Below are 16,706 nucleotides of genomic sequence, written 5' to 3' on the forward strand. Positions count from 1 at the left end.
AGCGATTCTGACAGCATACATAATTAGTAACGTGGTCCAGTATGTTTACCTTTGGTATATGTCCAAAATGCTTCTTTACTAATGTATATTTAAATACTCGTGGCTTTACTTCATCTGCAGAAAACTGCACCAGTTTTGAGCCAAGAAAACAACAGAACAATTAAAATGTGCTGTTCTTCATGAGGTTAATTGCGATGGCCAGTACAAGCAAACATGCTGGTCAAGTCAAACGGTAATTCATTTCAAACGAATGAATAGTCTCGCATCCATTTCGCACAAAGGGCTTTTTCGGGCGAGCATTCCTTGAAAGCCCCCTTTTCTCAAAATGTGCGGGTCGCGCCTTTGATACGCGCATCCGGTGCTGAGTAAAAGAGCCGCGGAGAGACTGGGTTCCTCTGTACGTCTGCAGAGCAGCTGCGAGTGGTATTAGGTGAGGTGGCCAACAGTGAAGGCCGCTCGTTACTATGTGCGAAAAATGCAACGTGTCGGATTTCATTAAACATCAAATGTCCAGAGCAGGGGCAGACTAGGATATTCTAGGCTGTATACAAGGACCGTGGCAAAACCAGGGACCCCACTTTGGGAAAAACATCACGTATAACCCTCTTGGAAAATTTTACTGCCAGAAATTCGTCAAATTTTACCACTAGCAATTCGGCTAATTTTACCGCAAGCAATTCGGCTAATTTTCCCGCTAGTGCTAAAGTGCCAATTACCAGAATATTGACATTGCATCATTTTTGATACTTTTTCGTTTTTCTTTTGGCTCAAAAAATAGCTGAAGTGGCCTGCTTGTCAGCCTAGCCATGTCAGCCTGCGGCCCCCAGAGAGGCTAACAATTCCCCGATTCTGAGACACAGGAGCACAGCTCAGAGGAGAAGACCAGTGTGTTACATTGTTACACCATCTGACAGTCATGGGTTATTTTTAGTTTCATGCTGGAATGTTTTACCAACAGTTTTCAAAACAAACTCATTTACAAATAAGCAGATATTGGGAAGATGTGAATTTAAATGAACTTCGGAATTGTATGTATTTATCGTTATTTATATATGCATATATGAAATATTCAATCCATAGGGTAGGTCACGTGTTGCTAAGAGTATTACATAGAAATGTGATTCAGGGGTGGGAAAGTCACCAGTCCAAGTCCGTGCCTTGGCAGAGTTATTTCACTGTTGGGCCCTTGAGCAAGTTCCTTAACCCCCACATCTGACTCTGCCTTGCAAAATAAATAAAACGCAATGTATATACGAAATGTTCCACCTGCAGGGTAGCTCACATGTTTCTACAAGGTAAAATAAAAAGAAGCATCAACGGCTGTGGTGAGCGGATGAGATATTAGCATCGTTCTTGGCCAGTGGGACCAATGTCAGCTTTAGAACCAAAGCCTGCGGAGGGAGAAGGGATGTTAGCTAACGAATCGCTCGTTAAGGTCATGCAGCTGCCTGCTACAAAGAATTAGCGGCAATAACATATTAGCAAAAATGTCCATTGTCAAGTCACTGTTAGCGCGTGAAAACTTTAAGCACATAAAGTCTGAGGGTCTGTCCATGATTGAGAAAACCAGGGCATCTAATTAGGACATCTAAGTATAATTCTTTGGGGCCTTTTTTTAACTTGAGGATTAACAAAAGGTTAAAGCGACTCCTCGGATCGCCTGCTGGCATTGTATGAACAGATGCAGCTACCCGTTGTCATTTCTCACCGTCACGGCTCAGGTGCCAGACGGAGTTCACAAACTCAGGGAACATCACCTTTGGCCAGCAAATAATGCGCGAGGACCTGGGCGCCGCGGCGACGGTTAGACGCCATAAAATCTGGGGCTGATTAAAAGCGGGTAACTAAGCAACGCTGTTGGTGACCAATCAGGAGGAGCACAGGAGAAAACACGAAGCTTATTGCAGGTAACTGGCACGGTACTCTGGGCTGTTGACATGGAAACGGAAGGGGAAATTCAAAGCCGCTCACAGCCTTCTCTGGAAGGCATGTAGGTTCAGAAAATGTCACATTGTATTAACTTTGAGAGTAGTACAGTGAAGAGTGACTCACCACTAGAACTGAGAACTTCAATTTTTCGCATATAAAAAATGAAGAAACAGCAGTGGACGGCACCATTATATACTGTCAGAAAATACTGGATTAGTCAGCATTATGAGGCGATAATGCGTCATCCTGCATGTGTGGGCGTGTGCTGAGGTGTGTAGCGATCCAGATTTCCTGTCCCTTATTTTTTACTTGGTTCTGGTTGAGTTTAGTCACTTTAAGGTGTCGCTGTTTTGTATGTTTTGTGCTTGGAGGCAAATAACAGCTGAAAATCGTCTGCAATGTTGGCAACTTTCAGATATTTATATAAGTTAGGATTTCTGTACATAGTTGTGAAATATGCAAATTGGATTAAAGGAATATGCAAATGAGTGTTTAAATCTGAGGAATACAGACCTGAAATCTCACTGTGTTCTCGGAATCTGAATGTTTGTTTGCACACCTTGTTTAGATGGAAAAATTATCCATTGGCTATTCCTTCATTCCCATATTGTCTTTTCACTGTTCTTTTCCAGGATTTCATGTATGCCCCATATAGGTCAGAATCACACTGATATATATATATATATATATATATATATATATATATATATATATATATATATATATATATCTTTGTTTTCTTTATGTAATGTTTTTGTTCATAATCCTTGTTTTCCTATGTCAGAGTTGATCCTGTGTAGCTAATCAGATTCTTAATTTTCATGGTCATATTAATCATTATACTCAAGATAATACGTATCTATAAGAATTCTTCTTGTTCCCATTTTTTTTCCATTATTTTGTAGGCTAATGGTTTTAGTCGTCTCGTATATGGTTATGAATATAGATCAGTCATCGATTCACCTTCATGTTACTCTTGCTGGTGACGGTCAGGCCAGATCTCTCTGTCCAGGCCATAGTTCCAGTCTGCGCCAGTAACACCTTTGGAACAGCTCAAACCACTAATAAACTAGTCAACAAATATTAAATCTTTTCATCTTGATGCATCAATACACACTATAATATTCTTCTGAAAAACAACAGTCAGTATATGCAGGTTACTGTAATTAATTTATGTTTAAAGAAATGATTTTGAGGTCTAACTCATTTTGATGTTATGTTCTTGTCTTCTTGAAATTGTTGTTGAAGAAAAACCACTGAAAACAACACTGTGCTAATGTGCTAATACCCTCGTGTGTGGCCTTGGTTCACCACAGTGTAAAACTCCATTTTGAATCCTTCTCTGGATCTGCAAGCGATCATGCAGCCTTTATTTTAGTGAAATGACCATTTGTCTTCACAATTCTGCGGTGGCCAAAAAGCACTCAATGACTTTCGGCACAGGGGAACATGAACTCATGGGCTGAACATTCCCTGGATGATCAGCAGACAGCTGCCTTTTGGAAATGTCAGCGAAAGCCTCCAACAGCCAGAAGAATTTATAAAATGACAATGTTGATGTCAGGCAGGGCTCCAGTTTGAATAGCGGGCCTCAGGATTACCTGAGTGAGCCGCCGGCGGTATAGTTTGTTGGTGGGGGGGTGGGGGCAGCAAGGTAGTTTGCTGATGGGGGTGGGGTGGGTGTTTGCCCTGATCACCAACATCATCTGCCCCATACCATCACCAACACTAACATCAGCTGCCCAACACCATCACCAACACTGACTGCCCAGCACTATCAACAACACCAACACTGCTGCCCATCACCAACACTGACTGCCCAGCACTATCAACAACACCAACACTGACTGCCCATCACCAACACTAACTGCCCATCACCAACACTGGCTGCCCAACACCAACACTGACTGCCCATCACCAACACTGGCTGCCCAACACCAACACTGGCTGCCCAACACCAACACTGGCTGCCCAACACCATCGCCAACACCAACACTGGCTGCCCAACACCATCGCCAACACCAACACTGGCTGCCCAACACCATCGCCAACACCAACACTGGCTGCCCAACACCATCGCCAACACCAACACTGGCTGCCCAACACCATCGCCAACACCAACACTGGCTGCCCAACACCATCGCCAACACCAACACTGGCTGCCCAACACCATCGCCAACACCAACACTGGCTGCCCAACACCATCGCCAACACCAACACTGGCTGCCCAACACCATCGCCAACACCAACACTGGCTGCCCAACACCATCGCCAACACCAACACTGGCTGCCCAACACCATCGCCAACACCAACACTGGCTGCCCAACACCATCGCCAACACCAACACTGGCTGCCCAACACCATCGCCAACACCAACACTGGCTGCCCAACACCATCGCCAACACCAACACTGGCTGCCCAACACCATCGCCAACACCAACACTGGCTGCCCAACACCATCGCCAACACCAACACTGGCTGCCCAACACCATCGCCAACACCAACACTGGCTGCCCAACACCATCGCCAACACCAACACTGGCTGCCCAACACCATCGCCAACACCAACACTGGCTGCCCAACACCATCGCCAACACCAACACTGGCTGCCCAACACCATCGCCAACACCAACACTGGCTGCCCAACACCATCGCCAACACCAACACTGGCTGCCCAACACCATCGCCAACACCAACACTGGCTGCCTAGCACCATCACCAACATTGACTGCCCGCCTAGTTGTATCATTTACAGATGTATTGCTTTTCTGAAAAATGCATAAATGAGAAATAGAAGCTCAGGCAGACTATAGGTTATACTGATTTCTTTTATATAAAGGGTTACTCTATAATTGCAGTAAAGTGGATATAGCTCCAGGTGGCGCTGTTGATCATTCAGTTTACATGCATCCATCATCGAAGAACTTCCCTAGGTCTCTCTGAGGTGACATGGAGAAGATTCTGGTGTATTTGTTAAAATTCAATTTCTTTTCTTTTCATCATTGAGAATTCATATTCCTTTTCAGAAGCATACTTTGTAATTTAAATTGTTATATCTGTTTTCAGTTGATATGTCTTTTGTCGGACTATGCATCCTTTATCGTGATCATAATTTAGGCTATTGATTTAAGAATTTGATTGATGGATGTCTGTTGTTATAGTTCCTCTCAGTTGATTGAAGGTATAGTTAATAATATTGGACATTATCCAACTAATAGATATTTACTTTCTTTCCTCCTTTTTTCAGTCTGTTCGCAGTTCTCGAGAGGAGTCTACGCTATTTTTGGATTTTACGATAAGAAGTCCGTGAACACGATAACATCCTTCTGCAAAACTCTACACGTGTCTTTTATAACGCCGAGTTTTCCTCTGGATGGATCACATCAGTTTATCATCCAAATGAGGCCGGACATCAAAGGACCCCTCCTGAGCCTGATTGAATACTACAAGTGGGACAAGTTTGCCTATCTGTACGACAGCGACAGAGGTGAGCGCTCACTGTTTATCTGATTCATACCGCGCCTTTTAAATGGGTGCTGAGCAACACAACATGGAATTCATGAAATGTCCTGTGCTGTTGCTTTCTCAGTTCATCAGTGAAAGCATTGTTTAATATGACAATTCAAGTCTACAATGATAGACTGTACAATAAATTCTAAAGGTGACAAAGTATTTGTCAGGCTCCTGTTTGACACGTTTGAAGCAAGTCCATGCTGTGTATGTGGGGGCAGCAAATAAATAATCATTTTACTTTTAAACATATATTCTAAAGGTGAATAGTTCTTTCAATGATTGTATGTTTACCAAGGGTCATTTTTCATTATGCAAGTGAAAATTTATTAATTTGCTACAATCAGTCCACTTTGCTTAATTATTGATCGAATGCTAAATGCATACAAAAGAGAGATGCTTCATTTTCCTTACAGCTGGGCATACAGAGGAAGTATTTCCTGCTTCCTCGAAGCAAAAGAAACCAAAGAAAAATATGTTCATGAATTCAGATTAGTTGAGTTTCAGCCTAGTTACTGTGTTATTTTGTACCCTACTTTATGGAGCTGGTATTGAGTAGTATAATGGTTAACCATATTGGACTTATATTACAAATACCGAGAAGGATCAAAGTTCAAATTAACGATAATAGTACGATAAGGCAACAGCTAATTAAATAAAAGAAGTTTACATAATAATCATGGCAAATATTTTCAAGCATACAGGGATTACTAAAAATCCATCTTGATCATGTCAGCATCTGCAGTGGAGAAAGACACAATGTCAATGATTACTCCACAATCAGGTTATGATCAGCCTGCAATCAGCCTATGATCAGTTAATAATCAGCCCGTGATCAGTCCATGGTCACATCCATGATCAGTCCTGGTTGGTTTCAATTCCAGAAATGGAAGGATTTTGTCATGAAAGAATTTTTAAAAAGGGACCAATGCAGCCTATTTATTACAAAGCCGTTTATCTTGCCTGTAAGGCAGCCCAGACCTCGTGCAGAAAGGGACCATACAACCTGGCCCGACCTCTCTGTGCAGATGGCTTGCCATCCTCTTCCTCAGTGGCGGAACCACGGCGACTGTCCACTCCCACGTTCACGCGAAAGCACTTCAGCGTGATGTGAATCACTCAGCAGGAACGCCATGTTCCCGGATTGGGCTGTGAAATCTCACACCTGGAAGCCAGTGTGACCAGAAGGGCTTATGTAAGCTCCTTTAGGATGCCTTTATTTGGTATTCAGACATCATCTTTGTCATTTCATTTTATCAAATCTATTCCTTCCAGGTTTAAATTGTTATTTAAGACGTTTTTTCTTCCTTGGATGGAATGATGCACCGTCTGAAATTCTAATCTCCTCAGATATTGATTTTTTTTTTTGTTTCAAGAGAGCAAAGTTAGAATAATCACCAATTCATTTATCTTCATACCGCGTGAAACCGGTATGATTGTGATCCTGGGTTCAGAGCTGCGGACCGTACATCCACACTAATACGTTTAAGTTCAGTAATGTAAAAATCTTCTTCCGATTTAGCCTGCTGTCCACACTGCCGCAGATCTTTTTTCCCCGGAGCGTAGAAAATTTTCCCACTGTCCGACACCTAACCTTTCTATAAACGCATTAGTACGGACGCTCGTAAACATAACATTTTTGTTAGGTCTACAACAGTGAGCTCCGATTGGTTCGTAGTTAGCTTGTGACCCTTTCCTGATTCGCTCTCTTCCGTTCAATGTCTCATTCCCTGATTGGTTATTCTTTACAGAAATGAAGAATGCTTTTCCTTTGTTTTCACGAAAGTAACCCACGTGTGAATATGTAGGATGTACTAGACCTTCGCCACCTGGCATATGTTGTTTTGCTTACTTGTGTGCAGCTAAATTGTGTCCATTGTATCTGTTTATAACTATTGTCCAAGATGCTGTGTCCATATATGAACTTCAGTATGATGGAATGTTTACATTTTTACTCTAAATTCTGCAGTTATTTTTCACTTTGCATTTGTAAAACCGTAAAGCATGAAGTACGTTCAATACCCAGGATGTTAACGTCCTTCTCAGACGGTGGGCTTGGAAGTAACTTCCTTTGTTTGTTCGTGCCGCACAGGCTTGTCCACACTTCAGGTGGTTCTGGACACTGCGGCAGAGAGGAAGTGGCAGGTGACGGCCATCAACGTCGGCAACCTCAAGGACGAGAAGAAGGATGAGGCCTACCGCTCGCTTTTCCAGGACCTGGAGAACAAGAAGGAGAGGAGAGTCATCTTAGACTGTGAGCAGGACAAAGTCAAAGACATCATGGAGCAGGTGAGCATGACACCGGTGATGATGTGTGCAATGCTGAACACGTCACACGTTATCCGATGTGGAATGTGACAGTCAATGTGTAGCGTTTTTGACTGAGATGTGGTTCTGTTATTCGTTAGTGTGCCAAACATGGTGTAATAAGTCCAATGATAGGTGGATAAATGCAGGGCAGTGTGTGGCTCAGTGGGCTGTGAGTCTGTAATCAGAAGGTCGCCGGTTCAAACCCAGCCGCAGCACGTCTGTGGGTCCTTGAGCAAGGCCCTTAACCCCCAGCTCCCTGGGCACCACTACAGGTGGCTGCCCTTTGCGGACAGCTTACTCTACAAAGGGCAAGTTGAGGGAGGCGTAAAAAAAGAATTTCCCCATGGGGACAATAAAGGATTGATTATTATTAAGTCCATTTTGCAGAATCTTCTTAATTTATATCTGTGTGTGTTCTCCATACTGTGTAGTTAAAATTCATAGTGAAAGTGATTAATTGTCATTGTTGACACACCACAGCAAAACATGTCCTTTGTATTTAACCCATATGTGACAGGGCAATGGGCAAATATTATTTAGTACCTGGGGAGCAGGGTGTGGGGGTTGTACCTTGCTGGTCAGGGATTTGAACCAGCAACCTTTCAATCACCATTAGGCCTCCACTGCATCATGCTCAAATATCATTCCAAAGTTTGTCGGCAAGTTTAAGTCAGGCCAGTGTGGGCTGACATTTACGCTGAAGTTATTCAGGAGCGTTATCGTCTGCTTTTCGGAATCTCCTGGTGAAAACTATTGCTGTGATTCTTTGTGAATCACAGGGATCATAAATAAATCATATTCTAACAAGATATGTGATAAATAGATTACTTTGTTTACAAGTACTGTATAAATCTGACTAATAAGTAACGTTTGTAACATATTAGATTTGTTTTGGGGTGAATCTCACAATTTCAACACAAAGTATTCACTTTATTTGCCCGACTGAATTACAATAGGAGACTCAGAATTAAGCGCAGAAACTTGCTATTCTTGTAAAGGTATGAGTCTGCTGAGGATGGAGGGGAATTGATTGATATTTAAATCCAGAATCACTACCTGGATCTGAGGTCCCTTATCGTCTGAAGCAAACAGACCCGTCCTGATTGGAGCCTTAATACTATGACATCGTCATTCAGATCCTACCCTGTACACGTCAACGTTAACACTTTATTTCAATTTTGTGAAATAGTGATTTTGTTAGTGAATTTATAGATCTCCAAAACAGGACAAAAACCTGCGAAGTCAGTTGTGGGGGGGCGTTCCTTATTACACATATTATACATCGGTCTGTGTCTCGGCGTCGCTCTGCTGTGACAGTGCAGAACGTTGCTGTATTTTACTGATCATTGCTGACAGGTTTCTCTTTCCTTCTTAGGTCATCACAATTGGCAGACATGTCAAAGGATATCACTACATCATTGCCAACTTGGTTTGTCTTTAATGTCCTTTTAAGCTGTGATTTGTGCAGTTATTATCAAACAAGTATTATTTATAATACTGCTGTATTACAAACACATTATACTTACATTATTGCCTGTAATACCCTAGAAATAGCAGCGCTGTCCGTACCACCGACACGCAGTCCTTCCCCTCACCGCAGGGCATAAATACTCCCAGCACGACTCCTTTCTCTTCGCCTCCACATTCTTATTGCTGTATTTTCCCCCTGAAGGGTTTCATTGATGGAGACTTGTCAAAAATCCAGTACGGGGGAGCCAACGTATCTGGCTTTCAGATTGTGGATTTTGACGACCCACTGGTGTCCAAATTTGACCAGCGGTGGGAGGCGTTGGAGGAGAAGGAGTACCCTGGGGCCGACAGTAAAATCCGGGTGAGATGCCCTCAGGCCCCGTCCGCCTTGCTGACTCTGCCTTCCCGGCCGATTCCTGACCGCCCCGCCTCCTTTCACGCTGCAGTACACCTCGGCCCTGACGTACGATGCCGTGCAGGTGATGACCGAAGCGTTCCGCTACCTGCACAAGCAGCGGATCGACATCACGAGACGGGGCAACAATGGCGACTGCCTGGCCAACCCAGCCGTGCCGTGGGCACAGGGCTTGGAGATAGAACGGGCCCTGAAACAGGTGACACGCTCGTTACCATGGAAACGGCACCGGTGGCTGGTGGGAGATGTAGTCTAGCTGCCTTAATGACTCTGGAGTCTGTAATCACAGCTGCGAGGCCCTGAACCAGAGCAGTTAAAAGGGTCGTCTCTTGTGGATCCGCCATGACTGTGTTTGTTCTGTCAATTAGGTTCGCGTGGAGGGTCTGACGGGGAACATACAGTTTGATCAAAATGGCAGGAGGGTCAACTATTCTGTTAATATCATGGAACTGAAAAATAGTGGTCCAGTGAAGGTAAGCTCCCCAGTATACCTAAATGAAACAAAGTGCTTTAGTTTACCTTAAGACAGAACAATGTACACCACCGCCCCCTTCGGAAATCACTCAGTAGCAGCTTACATATATATATATTAAGAGTTGGTTTACACCAAAATGCCAGCCAACAGGGAATGTTCCCAGAACGTTAGCCAATGTCATTTAAAGGTTCTCAGTTCCAACGGCAGTGGAACGTTATTTCTATGTTTTACATTTTAACAAAGGTTCTGTCAGTGTTTGTTTGGTAACATTATTACCTGAATATCTTTTTAATATAACTCAAGTTGAAAAAAATATTTGATAAAATTGCCAGAGGTGTCTTCTGTGATCATACCGTCCAGCCTTGAGCCTGTGACCAAAGACTTATAGAGCAGCAGGTGTCTTCTGTGATCACACCATCCAGCCTTGAGCCTGTGACCAAAGACATATAGAGCAGCAGGTGTCTTCTGTGATCACACCATCCAGCCGTGAGCCTGTGACCAAAGACGTATAGAGCAGCATTGCTGATCACTGCCCTACCGTGCCGTAGTAGTCTGCTCTATCATTATTATCCTTAATTATAGTAGTGGAATAACATTCTGGGAACATCAGGAAAACTGGACACTTTGAACGTTTCTATGCATTAATTGAAACATTCAGTAAATGTTCCTAGAACAAAACTTTAATAGCTGGGATGTTGGATTCTCACTCACGCTCAGTACAAAGCAGTACAGCATAGGAAAAAATGGGGCAGTGTAGGTCAGGGGCCTGAGTTGCCATTCTGGTGATCAGAAGGTTGCTGGTTCAGATCTCTGAGTCACAGAATGATGTCATCATAGGGCCCTTGAGAAAAGGCCTTTAGCCTTTTCCAGCAGCTGTCTGGCCCTGCTTTCTCTACCAAAAACAAATCTGTTTGGATAAAAGCACATTTTAAGGGCAGGAATACACAGTACATTTATTGCTGTGGATGATTACGTGTGGCTCTGTGAAGTATTCTGTGCTAAATCAGCAGTTATTTGCAAATGTCCTAGAGTGATTTCATATTTTAATTTTTTTTTTTCAGATCGGTTATTGGACTGAGGCTGACAAAATGGCTGTGACTAATCCCGATATCTTACAAAATGAATCACTGGGAATGGAAAATAAAACCGTTATAGTGACGACAATTTTGGTAGCGGCTTCCCTCTTCATACTTTGAATGTGATTTACGGTGTTTACCTGTCTGCATGATGACTCGTCCCATGTTATTTACGACGGCCCGCGTGTTCATCAAGGTGCATTTTTTTGTTCACGTTTCGTCTCCAGGAAGCGCCGTACGTGATGCTGAAGAAGAACTCGGACCTCTTTGTGGACAACGACAGGTACGAGGGTTACTGTGTGGACCTCGCCGCTGAGATTGCAAAGCACTGTGGATTCAAGTACCAGCTGAAAATAGTCGGAGACGGAAAGTACGGAGCCAGAGATGCAGAGACCAAAATCTGGAATGGAATGGTTGGAGAACTAGTGTATGGGGTAAGGGATAAACAGGCCCACCGCTGGATGATGCGTGGGCTAGCCTGTCTCACGCATACTTACATACGGGGTGACATACATTTTGGAATGCCTGTCATGAGATATTTGCTATTATAATTTTATATTTGGATATGCAGAAAACAAGTACAAAATATATGCCTGTGCTTTGTAGATAAATATGATTTCTTGAAATTGCAAATGTATTTATTTAACGTCTCACTTTGCGAAGTGATGACAGTAAAGTGTTTCTGGAAGTTTCTGAGCACAGCTGAAAGCCACTTCCTCGAGGCCTTGGCTCACGTCACATTTGCCATTTTATTTCACTTTCAGAAAGCTGACATAGCGGTCGCACCGTTAACAATCACCTTGGTGAGAGAAGAAGTGATTGACTTTTCCAAACCGTTCATGAGTCTGGGCATCTCCATCATGATTAAGAAGCCCCAGAAATCCAAACCGGGCGTGTTCTCCTTCCTGGATCCGCTGGCGTATGAGATCTGGATGTGCATTGTCTTCGCCTACATCGGCGTCAGTGTGGTCCTGTTCTTAGTCAGTCGCTTCAGTCCGTACGAGTGGCACACGGAGGAATACGAAGATGGACAGATACAAACGAGCGAGTCCACCAACGAGTTTGGGATATTTAATAGTCTCTGGTTCTCCCTTGGCGCCTTTATGCAGCAAGGATGCGATATTTCGCCAAGGTTGGTCTGTCGCTCCGTTCGACTTTGTGCATTTGCGGTTCGGCGTGGCACCTTGGCGCGCATGCGCTTACCTCCTGAAGATCCCGCTGCTGCTTTTCAGCCACGGATGAAGCTCTTGGTTCTCTCGGGGTTTATGGTTCCTTCTTGAGACAAAGAGCAGATTCGGGATGAGAGGTATCAGAGTGGCATCGCATTTATGCCAGTCGGGTATCTCTTCTGTGAGCACGTGCGTGCCATGTGGGGGCCGTAAATGCATGAGGTTGCCCCCCCTTGCCGTCCTCTTGGAGGAGTACCGTGTTTTTGCTGCATATTACCATTACATGGTAATGTGGTGCGTTAATGTCCTCCTGGGTGCTTCCACATCCACCATCACACAGTGAAAGTTCAAGCTTCTTTTCTCAAACCAGTACCAGTCAAAGCCCATGTGGTACAGTAGGCCAGCTTCACCGCTGTCTGAGACAAAGTGAAATCGGCTGGCTAAGTCGGCGCCCCCTCAGAAGATGGTGCCCTAGGCAGCTGCCTATGCCAGCTAATGGGTTGACCGGCACCAGTTTTGGTGCTGTCAATGAGGAGGACAGGCCTCAACACTGGGGCTCTAGCTGAGCTGCTTGGCCGTGTCCCCTGTAGCAGATCTACTGGATGTCCAAGTTGGACGTCTCTGCTGAAACAGTCACACAACAGTATTATGTCATGCTTAAAAGATAACCTGAGACCAGTGATTTGAGTAAAACACTTGTTGGGTTTGCTTAAAATATATGCACAGCTTCAATCCATATTTGTAGGATTGTTGATGTTTATTTTGCTCATTTTATGGGTGCAGATACTGTGTTTTTATTCATCAATATGTTTGTTCTCAGAAATGCGTGGTTTAACCTGAATTGATTACTTATCTATTTCTGGCTAACTTTCTAACATGAATGCTCTACCTTTTAGAGATTTGTCATATTCCATTTAGTGATATATATTTTGTTTGTGCCAGCTTCCATCTTTCAGATTAATATGCTGTTCTTTCATCCTCTAGAGGTCAACACTGAAAAAACACAGAAATGTCAACATGCTACAGTAACAGCCTGAAATCATCCCATTTCTCTGTACCGATGTTGTACCCTGTTGTCTGTCCTGTAATGTGTGCTGTCCCATAATCATACAGAAGTAGTTCAGTTTCGTCACATGACCTGTGTCCAATCACATCTGTTTTTTGAGGACCTGTACTCTAGGTCATTGGTCATTCTTCCATTACTTGGTGTCAGTCGTATGACTTATGTATGTATGATACTTCTGTCACACCGATTCTGGACCTTTTTCCCAACAACTTGCTTTTCATTTGGCCGTAGATAAGAACTCAGGTTTACAAGATTAATACTTCAGTTCTGTGATATGGGAGATCCTACCTTGATTATTCAGCATTTTTTCTCCTAATCATTTTTCTATATTTTGTTAGAACAAATAGCAAATAAATGTCCTCTGCCTGTTTCTTTTGAAGTTGAAGATTGACTTGTACTGCCTGAATCCTCTAACTCTCTGGCTCTCGTTTGACTTCTGTGAATCCATTTCACACTTGTTAATAGATCCCTCTCTGGCCGCATTGTTGGTGGGGTGTGGTGGTTCTTTACCTTGATCATAATATCGTCCTACACGGCTAACTTAGCTGCCTTCCTGACCGTCGAGCGGATGGTGTCGCCCATCGAAAGTGCAGAGGACCTAGCTAAGCAAACTGAAATTGCTTATGGAACTCTGGATTCCGGCTCGACCAAAGAGTTTTTCCGGGTAAGGAGACTTTATTGTGAACATGAGGTTCTTCTTAAGAAGAATGTCAAAATCATAGGAGTTGCAAGTCTGCTAATGCTATGGCACATCCGTGTTGAATGAATGTTGCGTGTTGGCTCTGTGTCGTTTGTATGTTGTTGTTGTGCTCTTTGTTGGGTGCCTGGATCACGATCAGCGGAGATCCAAGTCAAAGAGAATGCAGATAGGAGTCCCTTGTTAAATCATAACCAATGTAAATGAACTTAAAATTGAGGAGATATACACGTCTTCCGGAGTGTTCTCTGTCCACCATGGCCAAGGCATTCAGCCTTTGATTGATCACAATGAAGCCAACAGCTTTCCAGGAAGCCTGGAAATAAATGAGGGTCCATTAGCGAAGAGAAGAAGCAGCACAAATCCAGGGACAGTCAACGTGGAATAATGAAAAACAACAAAAAAGACAAGATTATCTTATTACTGACTGGGGGGATGGGGGTGAGAGAGTAAGGGCACCAGGGGAGCTGCAGAAGCAGTGGGGATACTGCTATTAACCAGTCAGCAGCACCAGTGAGAAATGCCAGTTACGGTGGCTGAAGAAGAGTCATCTCATATACTGATTATTCCTGACCGCCGTAAGCAGCGAGAAATCGGGTGGTTGGATTAATCAGTAACACTGTGTGCTACTACAGCTACTACTTGTACTATTGCTAATAACAAAATAATAATAATAATAACAGCAATGAGAAAAGAACCTGTGTTACTGTGTTATATTCAACATTTGAAATTTTTATTATTGCACAAATCCTACCTACAGGCCTATAGACTATCTGAGGTTACGCATTACATTAACTGTACCTTTATAATGCTTGTATAATGCTTTCAAAGAACATTCAGTGCACCTTCATAATGCATAGAACATTCATAAGCAGCATGTGAGTATACCTTAACATGTCTTAAAGCATGGCATTCATAACACTTTCAAGAACAAGATAAGACAACTTTAATATACAAGATTATTACAAGATGTTTGTTAATAATGTATATTGCAGCTGTCATATCTTGTTAATTACATGCTGCTTATGAATGCATTACGAAGGAGCACTGAATGTTCTACGAATGCATTACGAAGGTGCAGTTACTGTGAAGCATTACCGAAAATGATTTGCTAAACAAACCTGAAACTCTGTGCTGAATGTATGGTTATGAGATACTATCTCTGTTATCCCTATGTAGTGTTTAGATGTAGTGTCATGGACATAGATTATGGGGGGTTGTCACCCCCCCAATAATAAAAACAAGCAAATACAACCGTTTGGACCCTCTTAAATGGGTGGAGACCTCGACCCCCCCACCAAAGCTCAACCCAAAGTTATGCCCTTGTGTAGTGTTGAAGGACAGACCCCCCACCCCACCCGAAAAAAAAAATTATTATTAGTGATTTCGACAACCTGAATATTATATGATTTATGATTAAAATATCACATGCACAAACATTTACATATAGACATAAAGACACAGAGATTTATTTTGCCCTCCTATGTTTATTCTTTAACCACCTTAGGGGGCATTTTGCATTGGGGGGGGGGACATCCTTATGTGCTGATTCATAACAGGACGTGTGACTGGAATGAAGAAGCGATTTCCAAGTGGTTCATTGTTTGTTCGTTCACATGAACTCAGTCACTACACCTATGCTGAAAGGGACTTTTTCCAGCATATTCCTTGTATTTCTGTGCACTATGCAGGCTTAAAAATAAAAGTAGATCTGAGAGCAGTGGCATTTAAACCAGCATAAAATGACTACGTCAGATAAGTCCTCAGTGTTCCTCTAGAGATCATCTTCACACAACTGCTCGTTCAGATCGCGGTGTTAGATCAGGGCACCTACACCTTGGGTCAACTTTGTAAATCTTTAAGAAAGTTCTCTGGAGAAAGTCATATGTAGCCGAAAGACCTGTATGGGTGATTGACTTTCACATCTAGCTTAATTGCTGAGACGTTGAGCAGATTGCTCGCTGGAGAAGCTGCGGGGGAGATGGACTGGATCTGCTGGGGCGAGACAGCATCTCAGGTGCCCCCCGTCACGTGGAAAACTCCAAGGGACAGACATGTTATCAAGATCGCAGTGCCATGCTGAACTCAGGCGTTCGGGTTTATTTAACATCAGAATTAAAATGTGGGTTAAATTATGACAACAGCAAAAGCAATCTACAATTTCTAATGGGAATGCAGGCGAAGCTCTTTTGTGCTTAGATTTAATCTGCCCTTAATTAGGAATCAATCTGTGCTGATTTTATTTTAATTAGTGCAATTATATCGAAATTAAATTGTGCTGAGATATGTTTTTGCCCAAAATACAAATTGCAATACTTGTAAGAATCTGCAACTCGTTAAGCTTAGAGAGAAAACATCCACATCATTTCATAATTTGATAGACCACGATGTAGAGTGCTATGGATTGGGCTTGTAAGACGTTTCTTTTAAGTCTTAGCTGTCCCTACTTGTTACGTATAACAGCAATGATAATTATAGTATTCCAAAAATAGTTGTTTTAGTAATGCTTATAAAGAAATTGTGTGTGTGTGTGTGTGTGTGTGTGGGTGTATGTAAATAGCTCTGAACCTCTTGGTGAGTGTTTGGTA

At 43.0% G+C, this 16,706-nt stretch overlaps 1 protein-coding gene across 9 annotated transcripts in view; it reads left to right on the plus strand.

Moving 5' to 3' along the window:
- gria2b (glutamate receptor, ionotropic, AMPA 2b) overlaps window positions 1-16,706 on the plus strand; it is a 30,954-nt gene that overhangs the window by 7,707 nt on the left and 6,541 nt on the right. For all 9 annotated transcript variants that reach the window (XR_002835732.2, XM_023791509.2, XM_023791453.2 and 6 more), the window contains exons 3-12: window positions 5,178-5,417; window positions 7,533-7,729; window positions 9,126-9,179; window positions 9,423-9,581; window positions 9,667-9,834; window positions 10,004-10,108; window positions 11,172-11,279; window positions 11,414-11,620; window positions 11,951-12,318; window positions 13,887-14,085. Coding sequence is in view for 8 of the 9 variants with exons in the window: in XM_023791509.2 (XP_023647277.1) it covers window positions 5,178-5,417; window positions 7,533-7,729; window positions 9,126-9,179; window positions 9,423-9,581; window positions 9,667-9,834; window positions 10,004-10,108; window positions 11,172-11,279; window positions 11,414-11,620; window positions 11,951-12,318; window positions 13,887-14,085 (1,805 nt within the window). In the remaining variant the exon portion in view is untranslated. The remainder of the gene's footprint in view (window positions 1-5,177; window positions 5,418-7,532; window positions 7,730-9,125; window positions 9,180-9,422; window positions 9,582-9,666; window positions 9,835-10,003; window positions 10,109-11,171; window positions 11,280-11,413; window positions 11,621-11,950; window positions 12,319-13,886; window positions 14,086-16,706) is intronic.

This window comes from Paramormyrops kingsleyae, chromosome 12 (assembly GCF_048594095.1).
Source record: "Paramormyrops kingsleyae isolate MSU_618 chromosome 12, PKINGS_0.4, whole genome shotgun sequence".
NCBI classification, from domain to species: domain Eukaryota; kingdom Metazoa; phylum Chordata; class Actinopteri; order Osteoglossiformes; family Mormyridae; genus Paramormyrops; species Paramormyrops kingsleyae.